Below are 27,012 nucleotides of genomic sequence, written 5' to 3'. Positions count from 1 at the left end.
TTCCAGGGGAGTCCAAGGGTACGCCATAGATCCATCCCAAGGATAATAGAGCAATAGATGAATGCACTTGGGGCATTTTAGCCTTTTTTCCACATTGAACTTGAGATACATACCAAATACATTCCACCGCATTCCATGCCCGCACAACGCCCTCCCCCCCCCCCATCAGAGATTTAAAAAGACTGCAGAGCTTTGGCCACTACACAAGAATCCCACTGTTATTTGATTTTATACATCTGTCTCTCCTCCAGAAGTCATCTCTTCTCAAATTTAAACAGTCTATTTCCCTCTGTGCAAGTTGTGAGACAAGGTTGTCACAGATTTTATGTTAATTTTGCTACAACACTGCTAGACTTAGACACATCTTCAACTAAGTACATATAGCAGTTATCCACCCTACTAGATTCATTATGCAAACATCTGCCAAACAACCTATTTCATGTTGGTTACAGTCCTAGGTTCTAAGGATTCCAAGACCTGGTCCTCTTGCAGTGCTGTCTGCTAGGAAAAAGGAGCTATCAACTAGCATTTACTGAAAGACTCCTCGTGCCAGACTGTTCTACATTGTTGACTCATTTAATCCTCGAAGAAGATTCCCATTAGAAAACTGAGGCTCTGAGAGGGTAAGAAATTTACCAGCATCACACAGGAGAATGTGATGCTTGCAAAAGGGTAAAGCAAGAGGTGCCATGGGACCACTGGGGGTGTAAATTATTTTTACAGAGTGATTGAGCAAAAATTCCAAGAGTTTCTGTTTTGAAAGATGGTCAGGAAGATGTCAAGCAGTAGGAGGAGAACATTCCAAGAAGGTACAAGAAGTAAAAAGATCCTGCGTAAAAAGATACAATGTGCTCACGAAACTGACAAATTCAGTGCACTCTGAACACAAACTGCACCAAAATCTTAATTAGTATTTGACTCCTTCGCCGCTGCCCTTCAGCCAGCCATTGGCATCATCCATTGCATTTCTGGAAGCAGAGAGACTACCGTACGCAGTTTGTCCTATCTGGCTTCTATTCTGGCTGAGGCGGAGTGACAGGAAAAGACAGGCCTTGGATCTGTGGTGACGACAGACAAGCTATGCCTTGATAACAGATAACAAGAAGGTTGCGCGCATATACGGGCTCTGGACTTGGCACTCCAGCTGCTTCCCCTCTGCAAGGAAGTCAACGAAGGAACAAAGTTGTGGCCATAGCACTTCTCTACATTGGAGTTACCAGAGAGGCACCCAGGCCGGGCTGAGGGAAGGGGGTGTAACAGATTACCAACTCTCACTGCTGTTCTGCCCCGCCCCCTCTACACTGCGAGTTCCTCCAAGGCGGGGGCGCGTCCTCAATCCAACAAATACTCAGTAAGGGCCTAACATGTGCCTCGCGCGTCGTCAAGCGATTAAATCACAGTCCCTGTCCCTGGGGTGCTCAGATAACGCAGGGCGGGACACCAGATTAAGACCCCGAGGGTCCGCCCCGCGGTGCCCCCCCCCCCGCCCCGCCATGCAGACCCCGCAGGGCATCCTCCTCTCCTCCCCGACCTCCGCGCGCGTGCGCAAAAGCTGCCAAAGGGGGCGGAGGGCAGCGGACGGCGGGAAAAGGGGACTTACCTCGGTATTCCTCCACACGCCCCCCTTGATCATAATTCTAGGCATCTTGGCTGCGGGGTGTCTCGGCAAGTGGCCGAGAGGAGCTTCACAAAAGTAGTAACGGCGCTACGGCCACGGGACCTAAAGCTGCCACTTCCTCCAAGCGCGACCTTCTGGTTTGAAGAGATCTGCGCAGGCGCAAGGCTGGGGTGGGGGTGGGGGAAGCAGAGTAGCAAGTATCGCGAGAACCCGTTTGCTGAAAGGAATCAGCGCCTTGTTTGTTAAAACTCAGCTCTAGGAAGACTGGCAGAAAACCATCAAACACCTCTAGGTAAAGCGCCTTGCGCCGCGCGCATGCCCAAAACGGGTTGGAGGAAACCACGGCTCTCGCGAGATATCACCTGCAACGTTCAATAGAAAAGGTTGTGGTGGAATTGATCGTGACGTCACCTAGTGGCGAAGAGAGGGAACATCACGCGTGCGGAATTGGCGCCGTTCCTCTGAGAAAAGCTTTGTTAATTTATTAATTTAGCATTTTATTAGGCATTTAACCAATAGGGATTTGTTCGCAAAATACTCAGGAAAAGGAAAATGCTTATTTAAGCCTAATTTTTTTTAATCTGTAAAATAGAGGTAATAGTATAGCAACCTCATAGCGTTGTCCCCAGGATTAAATGGGATCATAAACCTAGCCCAGTATCTGATACATAACTGCGCCCGAAAGTGGCAGCTGTTGTTACAAGAAGGACAACACCGGATGATCGGTGATTGTCCCAGAAACCTGCAAAAATACCTCGTCAGAGTTTGTCATACATCGCTTGACAGTCTATGCGGATTGATATTAAAGAATTATCATCGACAGGTATTAGACAAACTCAGGTTGGATTCAAATCTTAGCTCTCCCATCAACTTGGGTAACAACCTTGCTGAATCTCAGTATCCTCATCTGAAAAGTGGGGTTAAAGCCTAACTCATAAATTTGGGTGGCAAATTAATTGAAACATACCTAAAGCCCAATGAAGTAGAGATTGTCAAACTGCCATTCTACCTCCCAGGGCCTCACTCAGTGTCTCTTGCCATTTCAAAACATCCCCTTGGTGTCAACCCTGGAAAGTATGAAAATATTTAGTGGACTAAGAAACATCTGAGTATTTATATAATGCTTTTCTCTTTTTATTTCTTCATTTGCCTCTTCTGGAAAAGCTACATAATCTTCTAATTACATATTTGTTAAATTTTTTTGCCTTGAAATGGGAAGTTATACCAATAAAATGACTACTTTGTTGAAAGCAGTGTTGGCTTGTGAAGGACACATAGACTTGTCCAGGTAAGATCTCAGTCCACTCTTATCTCTGCTATCCACTGGCTCTGTGACCAGTGACAAGCCATTTTCTGTCTCTGGACCTCTGTTCACAATGCTCCTCTATAGAATGTGTGACCTCTTCTATAGAATGTAGAATCTCCTACCCACCTCAGCTCCCATCATCCACTCAGTTACTGTGGTTACAATGTCTCATTCTTCCTCTTTCTCTCTCTCTATATATGTATATATTTCTCTCTCTCTCTCTCTCTCACACACACATACACACACACACACACACAAAACGCGGGCACGCACACACACACAACACTGGCCATTTGATTGATCTGATCAAAGCTGAGCCAATTAAGTCTCCTCCCCAGGAATTTTAACCCTGGAACCTAGAAGAGGCCAGTCTCTCTGCTGGCCAATGAATCTCTAACATGTGACACCAGGAGTTGTCTGTCACCACTTTTCTGTATGATGTAGACTAAGAAGAGAAGAAAGCAAGTTCTCGATTCATTGAGAGCAGCAGAGAGGATGGCATAAAACAACAGAGGTAGGTCCTGACTATGCCAGAGTCCCTGAATCCAGTATGTTCCTCGATCTTAGGTGCATCCCTGTTCTTGAGTTATGATTAGTTCCCTTTCTGGCTTTAGCCAGTTGGAGTTGGGTTTCTTTTATTTGTAGCCAAGATTCCTACAAATCAGAGTTGGACCATCCTCTCTCAAGAGCTGTTTCAGATCTACCATTACAAGTGTCCATGATGATGGCTTCTCCTCCTCAGGACCACCTTTATCCTACATGTAAACCTCTGTACCAACTAGGAAAAGGTGATTCTTCTTCAAGGCACTTTATTAACACCTGCTGGAGAATTGTCACAAAATACTGATTTTTGGAAACAAAAGATTTGGTACATGAATGTGAGATCAACCATGTCTACAGCATAAATGGTGCCCGCTAGGAGCATGCATTGTACAGCCTGCCCACTGGGATGGTGCAGCCCTGACAAATGTCCTCCAAGGCTCCCTTGACTATGCAGACTGCATATCTAGGGATTCAGAAAATGCAACATCATGCCAGTTCCAGGATGTCTAAAACAAGACCGCATAGCCATGAACACAAAAAGTTGTCCTCCAACATGGCATGGGTTGGCCAGCAGCCCCACTATGTCACTCCAACCTCATCAGCCAGGACTCAGGACCCCTACAAAGAGGCCATTGCCACCCCAGGGGCTGCCAAGGATCTCTGGCATGGCAGCCTTAACGAGCAGCCCTCATCAAGCAACCAGACTATACAGTCAGTCACTGTGATCTTCAGGAAAGCAAATGATCAGTTCCAGACAGAGGCTTAATGAGAAAGAGACTCCACTTCCTTCTCATTCACCCATATGTGTTCCTCAGAGCTCTGGTTACATGGGGACAGACCATTAAAAATAAACAGGCTTTTAAAATAATTATTTGAATTTGAAAAAAGCAGCATGCTCTGTCCACTCTCTTTTTTGTTTTTTTTTTTTTATTTTTAAAGATTTTACAGAGATCACAAGTAGGCAGAAAGGCAGGCAGAGAGAGAGGAGGAAGCCGGCTCTCCACGGAGCAGAGAGCCCGATGCGGGGCTCGATCCCAGGACCCTGGGATCATGACCTGAGCCGAAGGCAGAGGCTTTAACCCACTGAGCCACCCAGGTGCCCTGTCCATTCTCTTTTACACAGTTGCCAAAATCAAAGCCAGTATAGATGTTGTAAGATGAAGAAATCTGTCTCTCCCTGTCACGGGTTAAATTGTGCACCCCAAACAAATGTGTTCCAAGTTCTAATCCCTGATACCTGTAAACATGACCTTATGTAATCAAGTTAAGATGAGGTCATACTAGAGTAGGGTGGACCTTAATCCAATGACTGGTGTCCTTAGAAGAAGAGAAGAGACGTTGACACACAGGAGGAACCCTATATGAAGAAGAAGGCGGGGCGCCTGGGTGGCTGTTAAGTGACTGCCTTCAGCTCAGGTCATGATCCCAGGGTCCTGGGATCAAGCCCCGTATCAGGCTCTCTGCTCAGCGGGGAGCCTGCTTCCCCCTCTCTCTCTGCCTACCTCTCTGCCTACTTGTGATCTCTGTCAAATAAATAAAATCTTTAAAAAAAAAAAAAAAGGACCCCAATTTTTACTCTGACCCACAGTGCACCCAAACAAAAGAACACATTTCTAAGCAGATGATCAGAGCCATGTGCACACCATCACTCCTGGAAGCTGTCCCCACACTGTTCCCATATTTGATGGTCGAGACCAAAATACATTTCCTCGGAAGACAAATCACTGGGACTTTTGGCTTTGCACTTGATATGAGGCTGGGTCCCTCCATGCACATTAAGAAGTGTTTATTTCTCGCAGATGTATTTCTTACAAAGTTCGGGTTTGGGAGCCTCACTGTTGGCTCCTCAAGTCAGTAGGGGCCCCCACATCCCTAGAATAGGCTCAAGCCATAATCCTTCCTAGAGTTCCCCAGCATTGGAAGGACACCAAATGGTCTCCCACATCCTTTCTCAGAGCCCACTGGGAACATGGCCAGTAGACCCCCTAAGAGGTACACCATTCCACATCAAGCCCATTGTTTAGTTTCAGGTCAAGGCATCACTCTGTCCTGATTTTCCAGTCTCTCAGTCACTGGCATAATCTAGAGGAATTCCAGCTCTAACATACTTCAGCAAGTCAAATCCTATAAACAAGGCTTTCATCTGCCCAACTTTTGAGGGCCAAATGCCTACGAGCAAAAGAAAACAGTCTAATCCAACTGGATACTCATTTCTGGAAATGCAGAATTATACAAAATATTCATAAATTGTGTGTGGAATTGTAGAAGTTTAACATCCTAATATCTTAATATTTTGGCAACTGAGAGTGCAGAGACTGGAGAAACAGTCTTGGAATGGTCTTCATTTAGCTTATTTGGACTTCGGGGCCACTAGCACTAAACAGAATATTCCCTCCAGGCCACAAGAGCCAGTTTTCATTTTTCCCAAGATCCAAAATTAGAATACCTTGCATACAACGTCAAGTTGTTACTCTAAGGCATTCACTTAGAAATGTCACGTACAAGTTGTTTCTATTAAGACTGCAAGCTGCAGTTATTTAAAGAAATGAACACACACACACACACATGCATAAGCACACCTGCACACTCAGGCTATTTACCAAGGAACCTAAAGTGGGTGAAGGGTATTTTCAAGCCTTAAAATGTCCAACGTGCGCTGCCTGGGTGGCTCAGTGGGTTAAGCCTCTGCTTCCAGCTCAGGTCGTGATCTCAGGGTCCTGGGATCGAGTCCCACATCGGGCTCTCTGCTGGGCAGGGAGCCTGCTTCCTCCTCTCTCTTTCTCTCTCTACTTGTGATCTCTCTCTGTCAAATAAATAAAAGTCTTAAAAAAAAAAAAAAAAAAGGTCCAACGTTTTTGAGCCTAGAAGGACTGGAACAGCTAGGACATCCACATATTTTTCCCACTTGGCCCTTTGGTCTATGCCTTAGTCTCACCAAAAGATGCATGCACGTGGATTTATGTCCTGCCCAAAGTTAGCAGCGAAACTCCTCAGCTGCTGGTGGTTGGCAATGCCGAGGAGTAAGAAAGACCTGGCCACTCAGATGTGCTCACAGAGTACCCCAAATCCAGTGAATGATTTCTAGGAGATGGAATGTGGCACTACAACTCAAGATCAATTATTCAATAGCCTTCTTTTTTTAATCCTATCTCCTTCTGTTTAGAGCCATATATTAGAATTACATAGACCTCTTTGAAATCTAAAGGTTAATATACACCTTCTGAAACTGTCCTTCAGTTGGTTTCCTTAATACCTTTACTGTGTAGGACTTCTTCCCTCCAAAACTGACAACGCAGAGTGTTTCCTATTCCACTTAGATAATCCCATCTGGAAATTCCTGCAGAATCACTTTTTCCATTTCTATTGTGTTCTCCATTATCCATCCACACAAGCGGTCACAACTGACTTTTTTTATATTTTAACACACAGAAGCATAAAAATTTGCTTTTTTCCAGGAGTGCATGTATTTGAGAAAATCTGTTGGCAACCTCTTTTTTCTTTCCATTTCTAAATTGTTTGGTTTTATTTTCTTTTCTGGATTTTGTTGTGGACGGGAGTGAGCTTTGTGTCCCACGGGCAAGAGAATCAGCCCAGGGGCATGTAGATGCTAACCCAAGAAGTGGTCAAACCCAGTTGCTGGTAGTATGACTACAATGTTCTCTGCTAGTTGGTCCAAAGGCCAGTATGAAGACAGCGTGGATGTACTGCATCCTAAACCTGTTTCCTTTACTTTGGCTATGTCTAGAGACAATGCTTTGCCAATGAAAGAAATCATATCTCGTGTTTTGGGTATTTTGAGTGTCAGTCTGGGCCCCAATTCTTTCTTTCCACCTTAAGGTTTGGGCAGACCAGACCTGCAACCCTCATTAGCCAACCAGCAGGGGTCTCCTTAGTAGAACAGATTGGCTACCGGAGGTGCTGAATCATTAGGGGCACCTGGGTGGCTCAGTGGGGTAAGCCTCTGCCTTCAACTCAGGTCATGATCTCAGGGTCCTGGGATGGAGCCCCATATCACGTTCTCTGCTCAGCGGGGAGCCTGTTTCCCCCTCGCTCTGCTTGCCTCTCTGCCTACTTGTGATCTCTCTCTCTCTCTGGGTCAAATAAATAAATAAAATCTTAAAAAAAAAAAAAGTTGCTGAGTCATTGGCTTGACTGCAGAAGGTGACAGCCTGGCCTGACTGTATACAGTTGGCTTTTGTTCCCACCTCTTTCTCCAGATATTTGCTTCTTGCCTCATTGAGGAAAGGCCCTAAGACTCAGGACTGGTCCTCATGGAGCTCTCGTCCTGCGTGGCCATGTGGACAAACGTTACAGAAGTGGAGAACAGCGATGCAGGACAATGGTATGAATGACCTGTGGAGATCCAGCCTTCACAATATCCTGACATGTACCAAGCAAATAGCAGAGAAAATCTCAAAGTAGTATTAATAAGAACAATTTTACCAAATTAATGAAAGCCCCATGCCTGCATTTTACCAATAATTTGAGAGTATCCTTCGAAAACTAAATTTAACTGAATAAAATTGAAGACTGGCCGTCTACCAGTAGAATTGCATCAGTGTTAATTTTAAGTTCTCTGAATTTGATACTTATATGGCAACCATTGGAGAAGATCCTTTACCTCAGGAGATACATGTTAAATTATATAGTAAAGGACTATGATGGCAGCCACTCATTCTCAAATAATTCCACAAAACAATAAGAGTAACAAAAGAAAGAGAGAGAAGGCACCAAATTTGACAAATGTTAACAGTTGTAGATTCTGGATGAGGGATATGTGGGGATTTTTTCATTGAATGAGTCTCACAACTTCTCTGTAAGTTTGAAAGTTTTCAAAATATAAAGTTAAAAAGAGCACAGCACAGTGATTACTCATCAAAGTCAAGCGTTTGATTTAGAGCAGTCACACTGACAGAAGCGATCGATCGGAAGAGGCTCCCCTGACTAGTCAGTACGGGTTCTACGGACCTGTTTCTGTTCAGGACTGTCTTGCGGAATCCAGAGAACCTGTGGATAGAGGCACAGAGTTAAAGGCTGTGCTCCATTATAAGATTACCAGTGCTCAACCAGCACACTCAAACAGTGATGCGTGGCCGTGTCATCAGCCCAAGGACCATGTTGGGGCAAAGGACACCATCCACTCTGGGAGAGGCTTCGCCTTCTTTCCTCTCCACTGTGAAGCCTCGCAAAGGCCTTCTCTTCCAGGCTTGCCTCCAGTTTTTATACTGTTCTTTGAAGGTTCTTTAACCCACCAGGAGGGTATAAACTGTGCATCAAGGGGGACGCTGGTTGCCAGTTATCAAGCTCCTCCACCTCTCTTATCTCGTGCTTCAGCCTGTTGGCTTTCTCCTTCACCCAGAAAGGCAAGCTGTGGAAAGAAAACAACACTTGGTTTGAGTTTGTATGCAGCAAAATGGACAAATACCTTCAGGGGATCAGACACGGCATCCTCCAAAGCAAGAAGGCCCCCAATTTAGGAGACTGGCGATGAAACAAACCACCATGTTAGTTGTTCAGCATTTCCCTCTTCCCCAGACCCAACTCTCTTTTCTGCCCTTCTCTGCCCAGAGACCTGACCCCTGCAACTTGCACCACCTTGACCCTACCATATGCCCCTAGCTTTCAGCCAGGCTTGGCTAACACCTGGCTAATCAACAGGAAACCAGAAAGCAAGCAGAGGTTGGGGTATTTCTCACCTAGCTCCTCTACTCCTACTATCTCCTGAGGTACCCCACTTCTGGCTGTGACTACACTCTCCACTGCCACAACACCTTCCTGACAACCATTCTCCATCTCCTGTCAAGCTGGGCAATGAAACCATTGGGAGTGGTGACAGTGGTGACTGCCCAATCAAGAGAGCCTCAGGGGACTTTGCCCTTCCACGAAATTTCCCTCCAGCTGTTTATCCATCCGGAAACAGTCCTTTCATTCAGCTCTCTTGAGAAGCCCACCTGAGTGTGCCTTCTGTTGTTTTGCTGTGGCCTCAGTTAAGTCAGAAACCAGCATCCTCCCAAGTCTGCAGAGATTTGAAAGGACATATGCTGGCCTACACTGTGTGTGTTCCAAGAGGTACCAGGAATTGGGACTCCTGGGATGAGTCAGACATTCTTCATCTTTTCAACTTTTGGCAGCTACGGTTTTCATACATTTAGGGAGAAATGCACCATGACTGGGGGAAAAATGCCCTGATAAATCTGCTAGCAATGGGGAAGTCCTTGCAGGAAAGAAACAGGATGACTACATAGGTAATAGGTGGGGGTCAAGGGTATCACATAAAGAAGCCCAAACAAGACGAGCGGGCTCTTATTTGGGCAATATAGAAAGATACTAGCAGAAAGCATCAATAGAACAAAAACCACAAGCATTCCCTAACATCGAAAGAAATCATTTTTTTAAACTTTTGTTGAAGTAATAAAAAAAACCAGACTCATGATAAAAATAATATAATAAACATAATAATTGTAACAAAATATTATGATAGACTTGAGATCAAGTCTGTCAAATTGGGGCATCCGGGTGGCTTGGTCCTTGAGCGTCTGCCTTCAGCTCAGGTCATGATCCCAGGGTCTGTCTGTCAAATAAAATAAATAAAATCTTTTAAAAATAAAGTAAATAAATAATTTTGTAAAGACTTTATTTATTCGACAGAGAGATCCCAAGTAGGCAGAGAGGCAGGCAGAGAGAGAGGGGGAAGCAGGCTCCCCACTCAGCAGAGAGCCTGATGTGGGTTCAATCCCAGGACCCTGAGATCATGACCTGAGCTGAAGGTAGATGCTTAACCCACTAAGCCACCCAGGTGCACCTAAAATAAATAATTTTTCTTAAAAGCTCTTACTTTAATTGATCTTTTCTACTGTTTTTTAAGTCTCTATTTCACTTATCTCCCCTCTGGCTTTTGTTATTTCCTTCCTTCTACTAACTTTGGGCTTAGTTTGTTCTTTTTTCTAGCTCCTTGAGGTGTAAAGTTAGGTTGTTAATTTGATCTTTCTTTTTTCTTAACATAGGCATTTGTTACTATAAACTCTTTTAGACCTGCTTTTGCAGTATACCATAAGTTTTGGCATGTTGTACTTCCATTTTCACTTGTCTGAAAGTATTTTTTTACCCCTGTTTTTATTTCTTCTTTGATCCATCACTTGTCATATATTTGTGATTTTTCCAGTTCCCCTCTTGTAAATGATTTCTGTTTTCACAACATCACGGTCACAAAAGATACTTGATATGATTTCAGTCTTCTTAAATGTATAAAGACTTATTTTGTGCCCTGGCAATTACTTTCATTTTAAATATTCTAGAAGAGTGTTTACAAAAAGTGCAGAGTACAGACATGAGAAGCCCTAATTATGTGCCTCGAGGAATACTACAGTACCATGAAGGTATTAAAGCTCAAAAGTCTGGGGCATCTGGGTGGCTCAGTGGGTTGAGCCTCTGCCTTCAGCTCAGGTCATGATCTCAGGGTGCTGGAATCAAGCCCCGCATCGGGCTCTCTGCTCAGCGGGGAGCCTGCTTCCCCCTCTCTCTCTGCCTGCCTCTCTTCCTATTTGTGATCTCTGTCAACTAAATAAATAAAATCTTAAAAACAATAAATAAAGCTCACAAGTTCAGAATAAAAGGCTTTTATTTTGGGGCGCCTGGGTGGCTCAGTGGGTTAAAGCCTCTGCCTTCAGCTCAGGTCATGATCCCAGGGTCCTGGGATCAAGCCCCGCATTGGGCTCTCTGCTCAGCAGGGAGTCTGCTTCCTCCTCTCTCTCTGCCTGCCTCTCTGCCTACTAGTGATCTCTGTCTGACAAATAAATAAATAAAATCTTTAAAAAAAAAAAAAAGGCTTTTATTTCCACTAAGCTCCAGGGTTTGGTCTCTTCTCTCAGCTGAACGTAGGTCAGACTGTGGGTCACTTGCCCACTCTAGCCATACTTACATGACACTGTTTTGTATTAGAAAGTGAAATTTTAGAGGCGCCTGGATGGCGCTAGTTAATGCAGTTAATGGCATCAGTTAAATGTCTGCCTTCAGCTCAGGTCATCATCTCAGGGTCCTAGGGTCGAGCCCTGCATCAGGCTCCCTGCTCAGTCGGAAGTCCTTTCTCCCTATCCCCAACTCATGTTCTTTCTATCTCTCTCTCAAATAAATAAAAATTTTAAAGTTAAATTACTTTAAGATTTATTTATTTATTTATTTATTTAAGAGAGAGAGAGCACACACACACACACACACACACACACACACACAAGCAGGAGAGGGGCAAAGGGAAGGGCAGAGGAAGACAAGCAGACTCTCACTGAGCAGGGAGCCCAACACAAGCTCAATCCCAGGACCCTGAGGTCATCACCCAAGCCAAAATCAAGAGTCGGTTGCCTAACAGATTGAGCCCCCGGCGTGCCCCTGGAAAGTGAAATTTTTTATACTGACACATATAATTTTCTAGGTCTAAACCCTACTTGGGCAAATAAATGAGGTTCAGAATGATGGTGAACTTAAAATATGAGATCAGAAGAACGATATTTCCCTCAAACATGAGAATATTCAGATGGCTTTTCCTTTGCCTCTTCAAACTCTAACCAGTCTCCTTGGCTGCACTCATTTAAGCACTGGCCTTTCTTTTCCAACAGCTCTTGGGTTTTGAAAATCTTTTTGCTCCATATAACCCCCCCCCATAGTGTTTACCTAGCACAATATGGGGCCTCTGGTGGACTGTCCATCTTACCTGCTGAAGATGAGGACAACCCAACTGCCAGACTCCACAGCACTTGCCCTCCAAGTGCCTCACCAAAACCCTCCATACAAATTGCCCCACCTGCTGGAAGGCCAAAGGTCCCTCTGTGTTGGGGGCCTACGAGCTCCTTCGTAGGAGAAAATTATAAATAACTAATAATTTCATAAAGATTGGATAATATAAAAACACGGTGCGAGAACTCACGTAGGAATTTGTGGAAGAGGCTCTAGTGGAATAAATGTATCATATTTCTTTTCATAAGGCACTCTGAAAAACAGAACAGACAACCATCAAATTGGCATGGCTTCTATAGCAGAGAGATTGATACATCATCGTGTTCAATAGAATGTTTAATTTTCCGGTTTTAATGGCCTCCTACGGGCCTCACAGCTATAAAGGTCATAATTCTTATTATAATTTGTACTAAACATCATGAAAGCAAACGTGATCCATTTTTTAAAATATTAATGCAATATACCTACTATTTTTCTTTTAACCTAACAAACCTCCCTTTCTCCTCAGTCACTTTGGTCTAAGTTTAGTTCCAAGTGTAGATCAATTCAAACAGTAGTCACTGATGAACAATCTGATTCGATATGAAACTGAAAAGTCTTCAGACTTACAGTAATAACGATAGGGACAAAATTAACAACCACATTTTTGTAGTCAAGATCCTGTGTATAATTTCAGTTACACACACACATATACGCGGACACTAAGGAACTAGAAATGAACTTTTCTAGGAATTGTCAGCAACCATGCTTTGTTGGAATCTATTCCTTATGAAATATAACATATATAGTACAAAGAGATACAATTACTTTAAAATTAACACAAGAGGGGCGCCTGGGTGGCTCAGTGGGTTAAAGCCTCTGCCTTTGGCTCAGGTCGTGATCACAGCGTCCTGGGATGGAGCCCCACATCAGGCTCTCTGCTCAGCAGGGAGCCTGCTTCCTCCTCTCTCTCTGCCTGCCTCTCTGCCTACTTGTTATCTCTGTCAAATAAATGAATAAAATCTTTTAAAAAATAAATAAAAATAAAATTAACAAAAGAACCCTAGTATTCACAGACACTTACATGGAGAAATTCACTGGTGGGAGAGTTGATCCTGCTTTGTGGAAGTCTTTACTCTGTTCTGGGTACATATAGGGATTATCTCCTGGAGTTAACTTTGGTATTCCATTCCTAGGATCAATATCTGTGAATGATATTTAAAAACATGGGTGTGCCTGGGTGGCTCAGTCATTAAGCATCTGCCTTCAGCTCAGGTTACAATCCCGGGGTCCTGGGATCGAGCCCTGCATCAGGCTTCCTGCTCAGTGGGGAACCTGCTTCTCCCTCTCCCTCTACCTGCTGCTCCCCATACTTGTGCTGGCTCTCTCTCTCTCTTCAAATAAATGAATAAAATTTTAAAAAATTTAAAAACATGATCATAAAAAGGACTAAAGGTAATCCAAAGATAGGCTCTATCAATACGACAATGGAAACAAGATAATTTCATGTTTTTTTATGAGGTACATATTATTATGTTTGTGATTGTCTTGCCTGGAGAAGATGAAAAGTGTGCTTGAAAAACACTGTGTTTGGGAGATTTTCCAGAAAGTGCCATGATAACCCCACCCTGGGAAAGAATAATCGCTTAGGTTCAGATGGGATATTTTGGTTTAAAGTGAATGGTGAGGGACGCCTGCGTGGCTCAGTTGGTTAAGCAGCTGCCTTCGGCTCAGGTCATGATCCCAGCTTCCTGGGATTGAGTCCCACATCGGGTTCCTTGCTCCACGGGGAGCCTGCTTCTCCCTCTGACTCTGCTTTCCACTCTGTCTGCCTGTGCTCGCTCTCGCTATCTCTCTGACAAATAAATAAATAAAATCTTTAAAAAAATAAATAAATAAATAAAATTTAAAAATAAAAAAAAAAAAGTGAATGGTGAGGGGCACCTGGGTGGCTCAGTGGGTTAAAGCCTCTGCTTTCGGCTCAGGTCATGATCTCTGCTCGGCGGGGAGCCTGCTTCCTCCTCTCTCTCTGCCTGCCTCTCTGCCTACTTGTGATCTCTCTCTGTCGAATAAATAAATAAAATCTTTAAAAAAAAATAAATAAAGTGAATGGTGAATCAAAGGTATCTGCAAAGAGTAAGCAAGGAGTCTGCTTAAAATCTGAGCATTGGTGCTCTTTGAATCCCTGTATCTTATAATGCTTAAGAAGCAAAGGTAATTGGAATCAGTGTCTCTGACTAGATCTCAGAAGGAAATTAGCTAATGAGGAAGAGCTACAGAAGAGAAAAACTATATTTTCAGGTCTATTTCCCCATAATTTATAACTACAGACAACATTTTGTTCTTCGTTCTATGACAACAAATTAGGCCTTGAAGGAACTCCACCAATGGCCTGATCATAGCCAATAGGTTAGAGCCAACCATTAATGAAACATATTTCAATTTTTTTTTCTATAATAAAGGTGTTGAATTTCAGTTTGTAATGGAAGCTGACTGGCAGTCATGATGCTGTCTCTCCATCTTATCCAAGAAAGAACAAGAGAGAAGAGAATGTCACGAAAAGAAGAAATGTCTGAATGTCTGGTGCCAAGCTTAACAGTATCAAGCACTGTAAGAGATTGAGGAAGAGAAAAAAAATGGGAAAATATCATTTTATTCTGGATTTAAAGAAGTCACTGCACATCACCTAAGAAGTAATCACACCTAAAACAAATCAAGCCTATAGGTCCTACTATCAGTTTACAAGAAATACACAGGACAGAGAAACCTGTTAAATGGTACCAAGAAGTGTAATTGGCAAAATCCTGACTGGCAAACTCTACAGGATACATGATCTAGTTTCTGTTTTTTTTTTTTTTTTAAGATGTTATTTATTTATTTGAGAGAGAGACAGAGTGAGTGAGAGAGCACACACAGGGGGAGCAGCAGAAAGTGAGGGAGAAGCAGACTCTCCATTGAATCATGATCCCGATGCAGGGCTCAATCCCAAGACCCTGAGATAATGACCTGAGCCAAAGGAGACACCCAACCAAATGAGCCACCCAGGAGCCCATGACATAGTTTCTACACCAAATAAACTGCAAGGAAAGGGGAGGACCTATATTAAAAAGAGACTTGATGGATGCCTGGGTGGCTCAATCCACTGGGCATCTGCCTTTGGCTCAGATCATGATTCTGGGGTCCTGCGATCCAGCCCCACATTGGGCTCCTTGCTTGGCAGAGAGACTGTTTCTCCCTCTCCCTCTGCCTGCAGCTACCTCTGCTGTGCTCTCTCACTCTCCCTCTATGTGTCAAATAAATAAAATATTTTTGAAAAAGAAATTTAAAATGTAAAGACAATACTCCATTTATTTTTTTTTAAGATCTTATTTATTTATTTGACAGAGAGAGATCACAAGTAGGCAGAGAGAGGGGGGGAAGCAGGCTCCCTGCTGAGCAGAGAGGGAGATTCGGGGCTCGATCCAGGACCTTGAGATCATGACCTGAGCTGAAGGCAGAGGCTTTAACTCACTGAGTCACCCAGGCGCCCAAAAATACTTCTTTTCTTAAATGGAATAAGAAGCATGAAAGTGATTGTGATACTTTATTCTATATATTCAGTAAATATTTCATAAGTATATCTTTGCATTTATTCAGCACATATAAAGACCATAAAAGGAAGGAAGGAGGGAACAAAGGAATGAAGGAAGGATGGAAGGGAAATAATAATGCACATAATTCAGGATAATGTTTACTTTGAGCTAGGAGGGAAGTCATGGGTTAGGATTAGGATTTGAGTCGATCGTGATAATCCCATTTATTTCTAACGAATACTTAACACTGGCCCAGTTCTAGGCAGTGAGACGGGGTGGATGGAAGTCTCCTAAAGACCATTTGAGAAAATTTTCCCTTTGTTCTAAAAGAGAAAGGCAACAAGAGAGATTCCTCGTTTTCATGTTTTGAATAGAGATACAATGCTTGGAACAGCAACAGTTCTCTTGTAACCATAAGATGACAAGTATGAAGACAAAAATCCAACACAGTCTGAGAATAGCAGCACAGAAAGACAAAATGAACCGGTGTCTTTGATGACATCATTGGGCAACCAGTCCATATAGGCCACCTAGATTTCAAAGCTTCTTGTTAAATATATAATAACTAACTTCAAAAAAAGCATATAATATCTGGGGCACCTGGATGGCTCAGATGGTGAAGCATCTGCCTTCAGCTCAGGTCATGATCTCTGGGTCCTGGGATCGAGGCCCATATCAGGCTCCCTGCTCAGTAGGGAGTCTGCTTCTCCCTCTCCCCTGCCTCTCCCCCTGCTTGTGTGCTCTCTCGCTCTCTCTCTCTCTCTCTCTCAAATGAATAAATAAAATCTGTTCAAAAAAACATATAATATCTTGTGATTTAAGCCTCTGACAGTTTGGTTTTTGTCCTACTGTGGCCAAGAACATCCTTAAGTACTATACAGCTACACTTAGTCCCTTCCTGATTTTTCTCCATTATCTCATATTTAAATAAATCTTCCCCATTCTACCCAATGGCCGCATCTCAGTTGGGAGTGAGAAGTCAGGGTGTGCACAACAGGCTTACATGATATCAGGGCTCTGGGGTAAGGCTTTGGGTCCTGGGTCATGGACTGCAAACCACACTAGTATCTGATACTCACATTATCTCTGCTACTCTCTGAAAGCTGCCATTTATTTTTGTTGTCTGCTAAAACATGTCATCTAATCTGATCCTCAGGAAGCCAGCCCCCTCCACAATGTATCAGGTGAAGCATCAATTTATTCTCCTTCGATCCCTAGCTTGATGGTCCCCCACCCCTCATACTGTGGTCTCCCAGCATTTCAGTTGCAAGACCGGGGCAGTTCTCCTGGCTGGCTCTCTGTTTCTTACTTTCTCTGTATCCCAATCTTTACTCTTCACAGGGCACAAAAATGCAGCTATTCCTCTGCATCTCCTGGGTAGGTGAGACCTTGAGGCTGGCTTTCTGCCCAGACATTGCCCATAGCAGTCACACTACCCTGCTGCTCAGCCAGAGCAGATAACCACTTGGCTCTGAAGCTTGAGATCTCGCCCAGCCACCCTCAGAGGCAGAAACCCCAGCTAGGCTTTGGTGTTGGGAATCAAGCAGAATGCGGGACTCCCCAAAGCTCTCCCACCTCCTCTAGCATGGCTTCTTGTGTATTCTCTTGCCAGACAAAAGCCTTGATCTTTAAAACTATTTGTCTCTGGGGATGCCTGGGTGTCTCAGTGGGTTAAAGCCTCTGCCTTTGGATCGGATCATGATCCCAGGGTCCTGGAATCGAGCCCCGCATCAGGCTCTCTGCTCAGCAGGGAGCCTGCTTCCTCCTCTCTCTGACTGCCTCTCTGCCTACTTGTGATCTCTGTCTGTCAAATAAATAAATAAAATCTTAAAAAAAAAAAGAAGAAGAAAACTATTTGTCTCTGCTCTGAGTTTAAAGCCTATGTTGAGGGGCACCTGGGTGGCTCAGTGGGTTGAGCCTCTGCCTTTGGCTCAGGTCATAATCTTGGGGTCCTGGTATTGAGCCCCACATTGGGCTCTCCACTCAGAAGGAAGCCTGCTTCCTCCCCACCACCCGCCTGCCTCTCTGCCTACTTGTGATCTCTCTCTCTGTGTCAAATAAATAAATAAAACCTTTTTTTTTTTTTTTAAGGCCTATGTTGAAACTCAAGAATGAGAACTTTCTATTTCTTTCCCTCTGTATCCCTGTGACAGCAATCCATGAAGCAATGGCTGCCTCCTATACAGGTATTTCCAGAGAAGCATGTGCTATAATGGTCCTTGGGTACCCAGCAACCCTAGGATCTTTCCATAAATCTATTATGGGTAGGTTGGGACAGAGAACTCCCCATGTTCCAAACTCTCTCTCTCTCTCTCTCTCTATATATATATATATATATATATACACTCATCTCAATTACCTTTAATTAAATAAGCTATGAAATAACAGCATGCACTTCAGGCTAAGGTTTAAGGGAATATTTTCCCTTTGAAGAATATAATGTACAATTTAAATACATATGATGGGCAGCAGCTAACTGAAACCTAAATTATTTTCTGGAGGCTTGAATGAAGGTTTCTATTAATAAGTATCTGAGAGAACTTATCTGAGGACTTAAATGTCACATTAGCATTTTATGAAATTCAGAGAAAAACAAAAATGTGGATCAGCATATGTTGTGAGTTCTTTGCCAGAAAGTGCAGTCTGCCAGCCGTCCCCTTCACTTTCCCATCTTCCTGGCTGCGCTCAAGTGACATGGTGACCCCAGAGGGCAGATGCCAGCCATGGAATGTTGGGCCTACAGAACCACAACTCAGGGAGTATTTTTAGGCATGACACAATCAAAGTCCAGGAGGAAAATATTACCGTATTTCTTCCTCCCAAAGCACTTGTCCACCATTCTCTCTGACAGAGACCTCCTGTTGCTGAGGAAGACCCCGTTAAAGAAACACTGCTTTCCAACATGGTAGGTGTGGATATTGCTGCTAAATCTTGGGTAAAATGTCCATTCCGGACGCTGCCCATCTTCTGCAAGACATCAGAAATCCTCCCATCAGCATCGCTCCCAGCCTCACGTAACGCAGTTAAATCACAGGAAAGTTGTCCCAGGCACTCTCTGATTGGCTGTCCTTTATCAACGTGTGTAATCCCTTGGTTCTACATCAGGGGCAATGTCAACCTCGGGCAGATGAGGCCTGAAAGGAGGGAAGTGGAGAGAGAGGGATCTAAGAGGCCTCTTTTTTCCCTTTTTACCCTCTCGTCCAAAACTGAAGCCAAGTTTTTAGCTGGAAGTGATGTATCGAATGGAAAGCTCTGAGACACTTTTACGTGTCTCAGAGCACCTACATTCCAACCTTCACCCTGATAAGTGGGTAGGAAGAAGAGCATGCCTATCAGGCAGGGAAGGGCCTGGCAACCACCGCAACTGGGCAGGATGGCCCGTGGTGTTGGCAGCAACAATGGCAAGCGCGTGCGCAAGAGTGACACGGGAAGATGTCTCCACGCAACTCCGGCAAAGGAGAAAGGCCCCTGCGAGACCTCGGGCAGGTTGCTGTGTCTTTGTTTCCTTATTCAGTCCCTTTCTTATAAACCGCTAAAGCGATTCTAAACAATGAGAGATCCCCTAACAGCGTTAGGGTTGCTTGAGAAGCCTTTGGGCTCTGTGATGGCCAAGAAAGCACACAGGCTCTGGAGGCTGGCAAGTTCCAATTCTAACCCCAACACCGTGTTCTCGTATGAGTGACGAAGTCTCTCCAAGCCTCAGTGGATTCTGTGTAAAATGGGTAGGTCTATATTAGCCACCTAGATTTATATGTGTGACACAGAGGTCCATGATCTATTTGCCTTGCGTGAAAATAGTTTATATCTTATTTTCCACGAGTGCAAATATGATTGTATATATAATATAACCTATATATGCCTGAGTACATGCATGCATGCACATACATGTTTCAGAATTCCTCACAGATACAGGGCATAATGGAGATACTGTTGGAAAAACACTGGGAAGGGTTTCTATACTCTAAATACTCCTTTATTATTTTAATGCTTTGCTATAGTACTTTTATGGTTTTTATATAAATCCATTTTAGTTTTAGAAAATATACTTCCATATCATATATTTTATGACATACAATTTTAATATACATTTTATATGTATTTCATATTCAAAAATATATTTCATATATTCAGCAGAGTCACTGTGAGAATTAGAGATGAAGCATGTCCAACCCCTGACACTTCCTGAGTGAACAGTGCCCAACAGCACGACAGACTTCTGGAAAGCCCTGGGTGTGGAGGCATACAGGGGAGAGGCTATGACATACTCACTTGTCTGCAATTTAAGCAGACTGAACTCCTCACGATATTTATCCTTTGGCACTTCAGGCAATGAGGTTTCAGAGGAGTGATCAGAATGTGAGGAGGAGGATTTCAGACCCAAATCTGCAGCCAGGCTAGAAAGAAAGAGGAAGGATTAGATTCTTCCATGGGCTTAAATTGGTAGTTAGAACCTAATGTTACATATCTTACACTAGAATTACTCTCCCTTATGACAACTAGGTCTGGCCCCCATAAATGTCCACGACATATCATTTATTTACCCACAACTTGAGGGGACTGACACAGTGTGGTGTTTCCTCAAAAAAGTTAGAGAATTACCATATAACCCAGCAATTCCACTCCTAGTCATATACCCCCCAAAGAACTGAAAACAGAGACTCTGATACTTGTAAAGGAATGTTCTTTGCAGAATTACTCACATTAGCCACACAGTGGAGACCACCCAAATGCTCACTGACCAATGCATGGAGAAGCAAAAGTGGTATTGACATACAATGGAATATTATTCAACCATAAAAAGGAATGGTGTTCTGATACATGCTGCAACATGAATGAAACTTTAAACATTGTGTTAAGTGAAATAAGCCAAACACAAAAGGACAAACATTATAGGACTCCATTTATATGAAATACCTTAATAGGTAAATTCAGAGAGACAGAAAGTAGATCAGGTTAGTAGATTGGGGTAGATTAGAGTACCAGGGTCAGCAGAGAGGGGAGAATGGGGAATTACTGCTTAATGTGTAGAGCATTTCTATTGGGACTGGTGAAAATGGTTTGTTTATTTTTTTTAAGACTTTTTAAATTTATTCATTTGACAGACTGAGATCACAAGCAGGCAAAGAGGCAGGCAGAGAGGGGAAAGCAGGTTCCCCGCTGAGCAGAGAGCCGGATGCTGGGCTTGATCTCAGGACCCTGAGATCATGACGTGAGCTGACCTGATCACGACCTGAGCTGAAGTCTTAAACCACTGAGCGACCCAGGCGCCCAGGACTGGTGAAAATGCTTTTAAAAGTAACAAGGATGGGGCGTTTGGGTGGTTTAATCATTAAGCGTCTGCTTTTGGCTCAGGTCATGATCTTGGGGTCTTGGGACTGAGCCCTGCAGGGAGCCTGCTTCTCCCTCTCCCTCTGCTGCCCTCCGTGCTTGTGCTTGCTCTCTCCCTCTCTCTCTCTCTGTCAAATAAATAAATAAAATCCTTTTAAAAAAAAATAGCAGTGATGGTTGAAAGGTAATCAATGCCAATGGGGAAAAATGGACAAAATGGCAAATGTTATGTTATATATAATTCACCGCAATTAAAAAAAAAAGAATGATGTACTGATACATGCTGTAACATTAATGAACCTTGAAAATGAAACACTGAATGAAAAAGGCCAGACACCAAAGGCCACATATTCCATTTATATGAAATGTCCAGAATAGGCAAGTTTACAGAGATAAGAAGGACATCAGCGGTTGTCTAGCGCTGGTGGGTTAGGGGACATGGTGGGAGTGACTGCCCAAGAGGATGGGCTTCTTTTTGGGGGTGATGAAATGTTCTAAAATTGATTGTGGTGATGGTTTAGTGAGTATGTTAAAAACCACTGAGTTTGGGGCACCTGGGTGGCTCAGTGGGTTATAGCCTCTGGCTCTGGCTCAGGTCATGGTCCCGGTGTCCTGGGATCGAGCCCCGAGCCGGGCTCTCTGCTCGGCGGGGAGCCTGCTTCCTCCTCTCTCTCTCTGCCTGCCTCTCTGCCTACCTGTGATCTCTGTCAAATAAATAAATAAATAATCTTAAAAAAAAAAAAAAAAAAAAGAGGGACGCCAGGGTGGCTCAGATGGTTAAGCAGCTGCCTTCGGCTCAGATCATGATCCCACCGTCCTGGGATCGAGTCCCGCATCGGGCTCCTTGCTTGGCAGGGAGTCTGCTTCTCCCTCTGTCTCTGCCTGCCACTCTGTCTGCCTGTGCTCGCTCTTGTTTCTCTCTCTATGACAAATAAATAAATAAAATCTTAAAAAAAAAAAAGAAAGAAAAGAAAAAGCCACTGAGTTTGCACATACTTTAGAAGGGTGAAGACTTTTTTTTCTCATGCACATAAAAAAAAACATCAAATCGCAGACCTGTACCCCTGAAACAAATAATAAATTATATGTTAAGTTTAAAAATTTTAAATAAAAGTTAAAGAAAAATAAATAACTTCAAAATGTTAACATTAAGGCACACCTGGCTGGCTCTGTCTGTGGAACCCATGACTCTTGATCTCAGGGTTGTGAGTTCAAGCCCCACGTTGAGTGTAGAGATTACTTAAAAATAAATCTTTTAAAAAATATGTTAATATTGATTCTCTAAGAGGTGGAACTGCCATGAGTTTTATTTTTAATATTGTTTTTATACTTTCAAAATTTATACGTGTACTTACTTTCCTTATAACAAAAGCCATTAGAGGGGTGCCTGGGTGGCTCAGTGGGCTAAGCCTCTGCTTTTGGCTCAGGTCATGATCCCAGGGTCCTGGGATGTAGCCCCACATCGGGCTCCCTGCTCCGAGGAGAGCCTGCTTCCTCCTCTCTCTCCCTGCCTGCCTCTCTGCCTACTTGTAATCTCTGTCAAATAAATAAATAAAACCTTTAAAAAAAAAAGCCATTAGAAAAAAAAAAGTTCCAAAAAGAAAAAAAAAAAAAGGGCTCCAAAACTTTTACTGTAAGAAATCTAAACAAAGGGGCATCTGGGTGGCTCAGTTGATTAAGCCTCTGCCTTCAGCTCAGGTCATGATCCTGGAGTCCCGGGACTGAGACCCGAGTTGGGCTCCCTGCTTAGCTCAAGGAGTCTGCTTCTTCCTCTGACCCTCCCCCTTCTCATGCTCTCTCTCTCGCTCACTCAAATAAATAAAATTTAAAAAAAAAGAAAAAGAAAAAGAAAAGAAAAAGAAAAAGAGGGGCGCCTGGGTGGCTCAGTGGGTTAAAGCCTCTGCCTTCAGCTCAGGTCATGATCACAGGGTCCTGGGATTGAGCCCCACATTGGGCTCTCTGCTCAGCAGGAAGCCTGCTTCCTCCTCTCTCTCTCTCTGCCTGCCTCTCTGCCTACTTGTGATCTTTATCTGTCAAATAAATAAATAAAACCTTTTTAAAAAAATAAATAAGAAAAAGAAATCTAAACAGAGAAAAGTACTCAGCACAAATAGTTTGACAAATAATTATAAAGCCAGCCCTCCCCTCCACTCTTCCCCCCATCCATTGCTCTCCAGAAACCATTTGTGTGTCCCTATCCCCGAGCATTAATGACTATCCTGACTCTGACTTTTATAGTAATCATGGCTTTGCTTTTCTCTAAGATTTACCACCTAAGTATGTATTCCAAAACATACAGCTTAGTTCACTTGCTTTTGAACTTCATAATGACAAGCATGTCTACAATACATATTGTGCGTCACGGAGTCTTCCAATCCCTTTCCATGTATTAGCTCATTTAAACCTCAAAACAATTCTATGAAGTATTATCTCCATTTTACAGATGCAAAAACTAAGGCCCGGGAAAGTAAGTAATTTTTCCAAGTTCACACAGATGAACTTGGCCGAGCTGGGGTTTGACCTAGACAGTCCAGCTCCAGAATCCATGCTCTTGCCAAACATGTCATGCCACCTCTCAGAATATTGGCTTCCTGGTCAGAATTTACCCCAATAGTTATGGTCTTAATTGCACCCTTACTTACTCTAGGTGAGCAGACACTTTGCAGAGGCCTGGAGGCTCGCTCACACTAAGACATGTTTCAACAGAAGATGAGCGGCTGACCTTTCTGCTGGAGGATGTTGTGTTGGCAAAGCATCCCTTAGATTCCAGAAAATTGCTGTGTTTAGTACCTGCAACACATCACCATCGGATTTCATTACTGAAATGAAATGAAATGCCTAGCCCTCCATCTTGTTCCCTAGATTATATAAATTATTTTTTCAAAACTAACATTTATTGAGCATGTACTGTGTATTGAGGATTATGTTAACATTTTACATGCATTATCCCACTTAATCCCCATAACAACCACAGAACTAAGTATTGCTTATCCTTCCATTTTACCAAAGAGGGAATTAAGGCACAGATGGTTAAGCAACTTGCCTATGATGACACAGAAAATAAACACTTCAGTCCAGATTTGATCGCAGCTCTTGTGACACTAAAGTCAAAAATCCTAACCATATGCTAGACTACTTGACCCTCCAGAGTTTACCTACTTGGAATTAAGTGGAAGAGATAACATCTGAATCAAGCTATCTATCTGTACATTGCATTGAGCATCCCAAAACAAACTTTCAAAGGATTATTCATGGAAAGACTGATGAATAATCCAAAGAACTACCATCAGAAACTTCCATGGGGGCGCCTGGGTGGCTCAGTGGGTTAAAGCCTCTGCCTTCAGCTCAGGTCATGATCTCAGGATCCTAGGATCTAGCCCCGCATTGGGCTCTCTGCTCATCGGGGAGCCTGCTTCCTCCTCCTCCTCTCTCTCTCTCTGCCTGCCTCTCCGCCTACTTGTGATCTCTGTCAAATAAATAAATAAAATATTTTTTTAAAAAAAAGAAACTTCCATGGGTTCCACACCCCCCACTGTCATTAATTTATATATGCGTCTTCCCCACCAGACTTAGTATGTCTTACTCATCTTCGCAGCACCCAGAACAGTGCCTGACTCAAAGCAGATGTTCAACACATATTTGAGCAAATAAAAGAAAAAGAATTATAACTCCCCAAATTCCCCAAGTAAGAGAGTCCTGAAAGCCAGGCTTTTCAGATACAGAATCATAACCATTATCTTCCCTCTGCTATACAATTACTGATTCGTGAAAGTCAGTCTGTTCTCTTGTCATTTTATAGAGCTATGTGCCTGACCAGTCACTTAAAAACAAAAAGTAAGAGGAATGGATATTGCATTTCTTTATGCATGATTTTATAGTGCATAGAAGCTCAATAGACATAATGTAACCTCTAGTTCTAAGAAAATTACAAAAAAGAGGAGTCAGATTTCTGTGACTCTTGAGTACATTCCCTTCCCTTCCCCCGGGATCTCTATTCTTGAGTTTTTCAGGGTATGGCATAAGGACTGCCTGCATCAGAATTATCTGAGAACTCTGTTAAAAATACAGACTCTTAAATCCCATCACAACCCACTGAATTAGAATCTCTCTAAGTGAGGCCTGGGAACACGCATTCTGAGCACACCCTCCTTCCCCTGCACCAATTAGGCTCACGTTCTGCAGTGATATTCCTCCTCTTCAAGTCTAGCTCCGCCACTGCATTCAGTCCCATCCCACTTCCTGATTCCCCAACTGCACAGTTTCTCCAATTTGCTAGGTCATGAGGATCACCTTGGGGCACTCAGTTCAACACTTGGATCCCAGAGCTCTGACCCAGACCTGCAAGGGAAGACCTGGGTGTCAGTATGGTTAAGAAGCACCTCAGGTGATTCTCAGAGCCGGCCAAGCATGGGAAGAGCTGTTCTGGAATGTGCCACAGCACCTAGAGCAACCCCAGGAAAGGGTCACCTGGTTGCTTGATGTGTGAGTAGTTGGGTGGGGTGAGCCCAGGGGAAGGGCTGAGAGAGACACGGAGCTGTGAAGGGGAGAGCATAGTTCCCCAGTATCAAAAAGTAGTGTCCACAAATGTAACATAGACCACACTCTCTGATCACAATGCAATACAATTAGAAATCAATAATTAAAAAACAGCCTAAAGCATTCATAAGCTTAGAAACTCAAACCACACTTCTAAATAGTTTATGTAAATGAGGACAACACAATGGAATTCATGAGGTCCTTCATGGTCAATGACATAAGTACTATAAATCAAAACTTGTAGTTATCCAAGTAAAGCAGTAAGTAGAAAGTAGAGCCTGAAATGCATTTACTGTAATCCTGTATTTCACTGAATATAAGGGTCTAGCATATCAGTATTTTATGTACCCAAAGAACGAAAGCTGCCAATTAAACTATGACAGAATGCTTTACCGCTTATGAGTTTTTATTATATATTTATTGAAGCAGTCTTTCAACCTTACTTGGGTGTAGATTTTAAGGACCTGTCATTCGTGTGCATGTTTAAAAAAGGAAAATATAAGCAAAAAAATTGGTTAAGCCATTCTTGCATTCAAAAGTGTGATTACTGGGGCACCTGGGTGGCTCAGTGGGTTAAGCCGCTGCCTTCGGCTCAGGTCATGATCTCGGGGTCCTGGGATCGAGTCCCGCATCGGGCTCTCTGCTTCCTCCTCTCTCTCTCTCTCTCTGCCTGCCTCTCAGCCTACTTGTGATCTCTGTCTGTCAAATAAATAAATAAATAAAATCTTAAAAAAAAAAAAAAAAGAAAAGAAAAAAAAATTCTTATAAAAAAAAAAAGTGTGATTACTGAACCCTTTTTCAGTGCAATCACTGATGCCCACATTTCCCACCTAAGTTGACCTCAGTGCAACAAGCACATGGGTGATGCAGCACTTCTTAAATGAGTGCTCCTCGACTGCTTCTGGAATGTTCTTCCAAGACACAGACATACCTTCTGCATTATTCAGTGCTCATTCAGCAAAGTTTCTAACAACTATTTCACACCTGCTGCTTGGCCCGCTGCACTAGGAAGACCAGTCCAACCTCAGAGATGCAAACTCTGAAAAATGTCCACCTTAGAATTGACAGATTATAGTATTTAAAAAAAAAAAAAAAGATTCCAGGGGCACTTGGGTGCTACAGTTAGTTAAACATCTGACATGTGGTTTCAGCTCAGGTCTCGATCTCAGCATCATGAGATCAAGCCCTGCATTGCGTTCCATGCTTGAGATCTCAAGTCTGCTTGAGATTCTCTCTTCCTCTCCTTCTACCCCTCCCATTGGTCCTCTCTCTCTCTCTAAAACAAATAAGTAAAGCTTTAAAAACAAATAAAAATACAAAGATTCTAGGACACCTGGGTGGCTCAGTTGGTTAAGCGGCTGCCTTTGGCTCAGGTCATGATCCCAGAATCAAATCCCACATTG

General features: G+C 43.2%; 2 protein-coding genes across 7 annotated transcripts in view; both read right to left on the bottom strand.

Moving 5' to 3' along the window:
• The window catches only part of CDC5L (cell division cycle 5 like), a 53,534-nt gene extending 51,585 nt beyond the window's left edge, over nt 1-1,949 (bottom strand). The window contains exon 1 of the mRNA XM_082733204.1: nt 1,601-1,949. Within this exon, the coding sequence (XP_082589330.1) occupies nt 1,601-1,645 (45 nt within the window). The 5' untranslated portion in view covers nt 1,646-1,949. The remainder of the gene's footprint in view (nt 1-1,600) is intronic.
• A 6,253-nt stretch (nt 1,950-8,202) lies between these two features.
• SPATS1 (spermatogenesis associated serine rich 1) overlaps nt 8,203-27,012 on the bottom strand; it is a 50,342-nt gene continuing 31,532 nt past the window's right edge. For 4 of the 6 annotated variants that reach the window (XM_082733200.1, XM_082733203.1, XM_082733199.1 and 1 more), the window contains 6 exons: nt 23,716-23,863; nt 20,015-20,139; nt 18,551-18,712; nt 13,258-13,378; nt 12,385-12,447; nt 8,203-8,835 (listed from right to left, as the gene is read on the bottom strand). In XM_082733200.1, coding sequence (XP_082589326.1) covers nt 8,688-8,835; nt 12,385-12,447; nt 13,258-13,378; nt 18,551-18,712; nt 20,015-20,139; nt 23,716-23,863 — 767 coding nt within the window. In that variant the 3' untranslated portion in view covers nt 8,203-8,687. Of the gene's footprint in view, nt 8,836-12,384; nt 12,448-13,257; nt 13,379-18,550; nt 18,713-20,014; nt 20,140-23,715; nt 23,864-25,246; nt 25,412-27,012 lie in introns of all 6 variants that reach the window. The other 2 variants (XM_082733202.1, XM_082733201.1) reach the window with 2 other exon arrangements.

Source organism: Mustela nivalis, assembly GCF_964662115.1.
Source record: "Mustela nivalis genome assembly, chromosome: 5".
Taxonomy (NCBI): domain Eukaryota; kingdom Metazoa; phylum Chordata; class Mammalia; order Carnivora; family Mustelidae; genus Mustela; species Mustela nivalis.
This window is presented reverse-complemented; position numbering and strand designations above follow the sequence as displayed.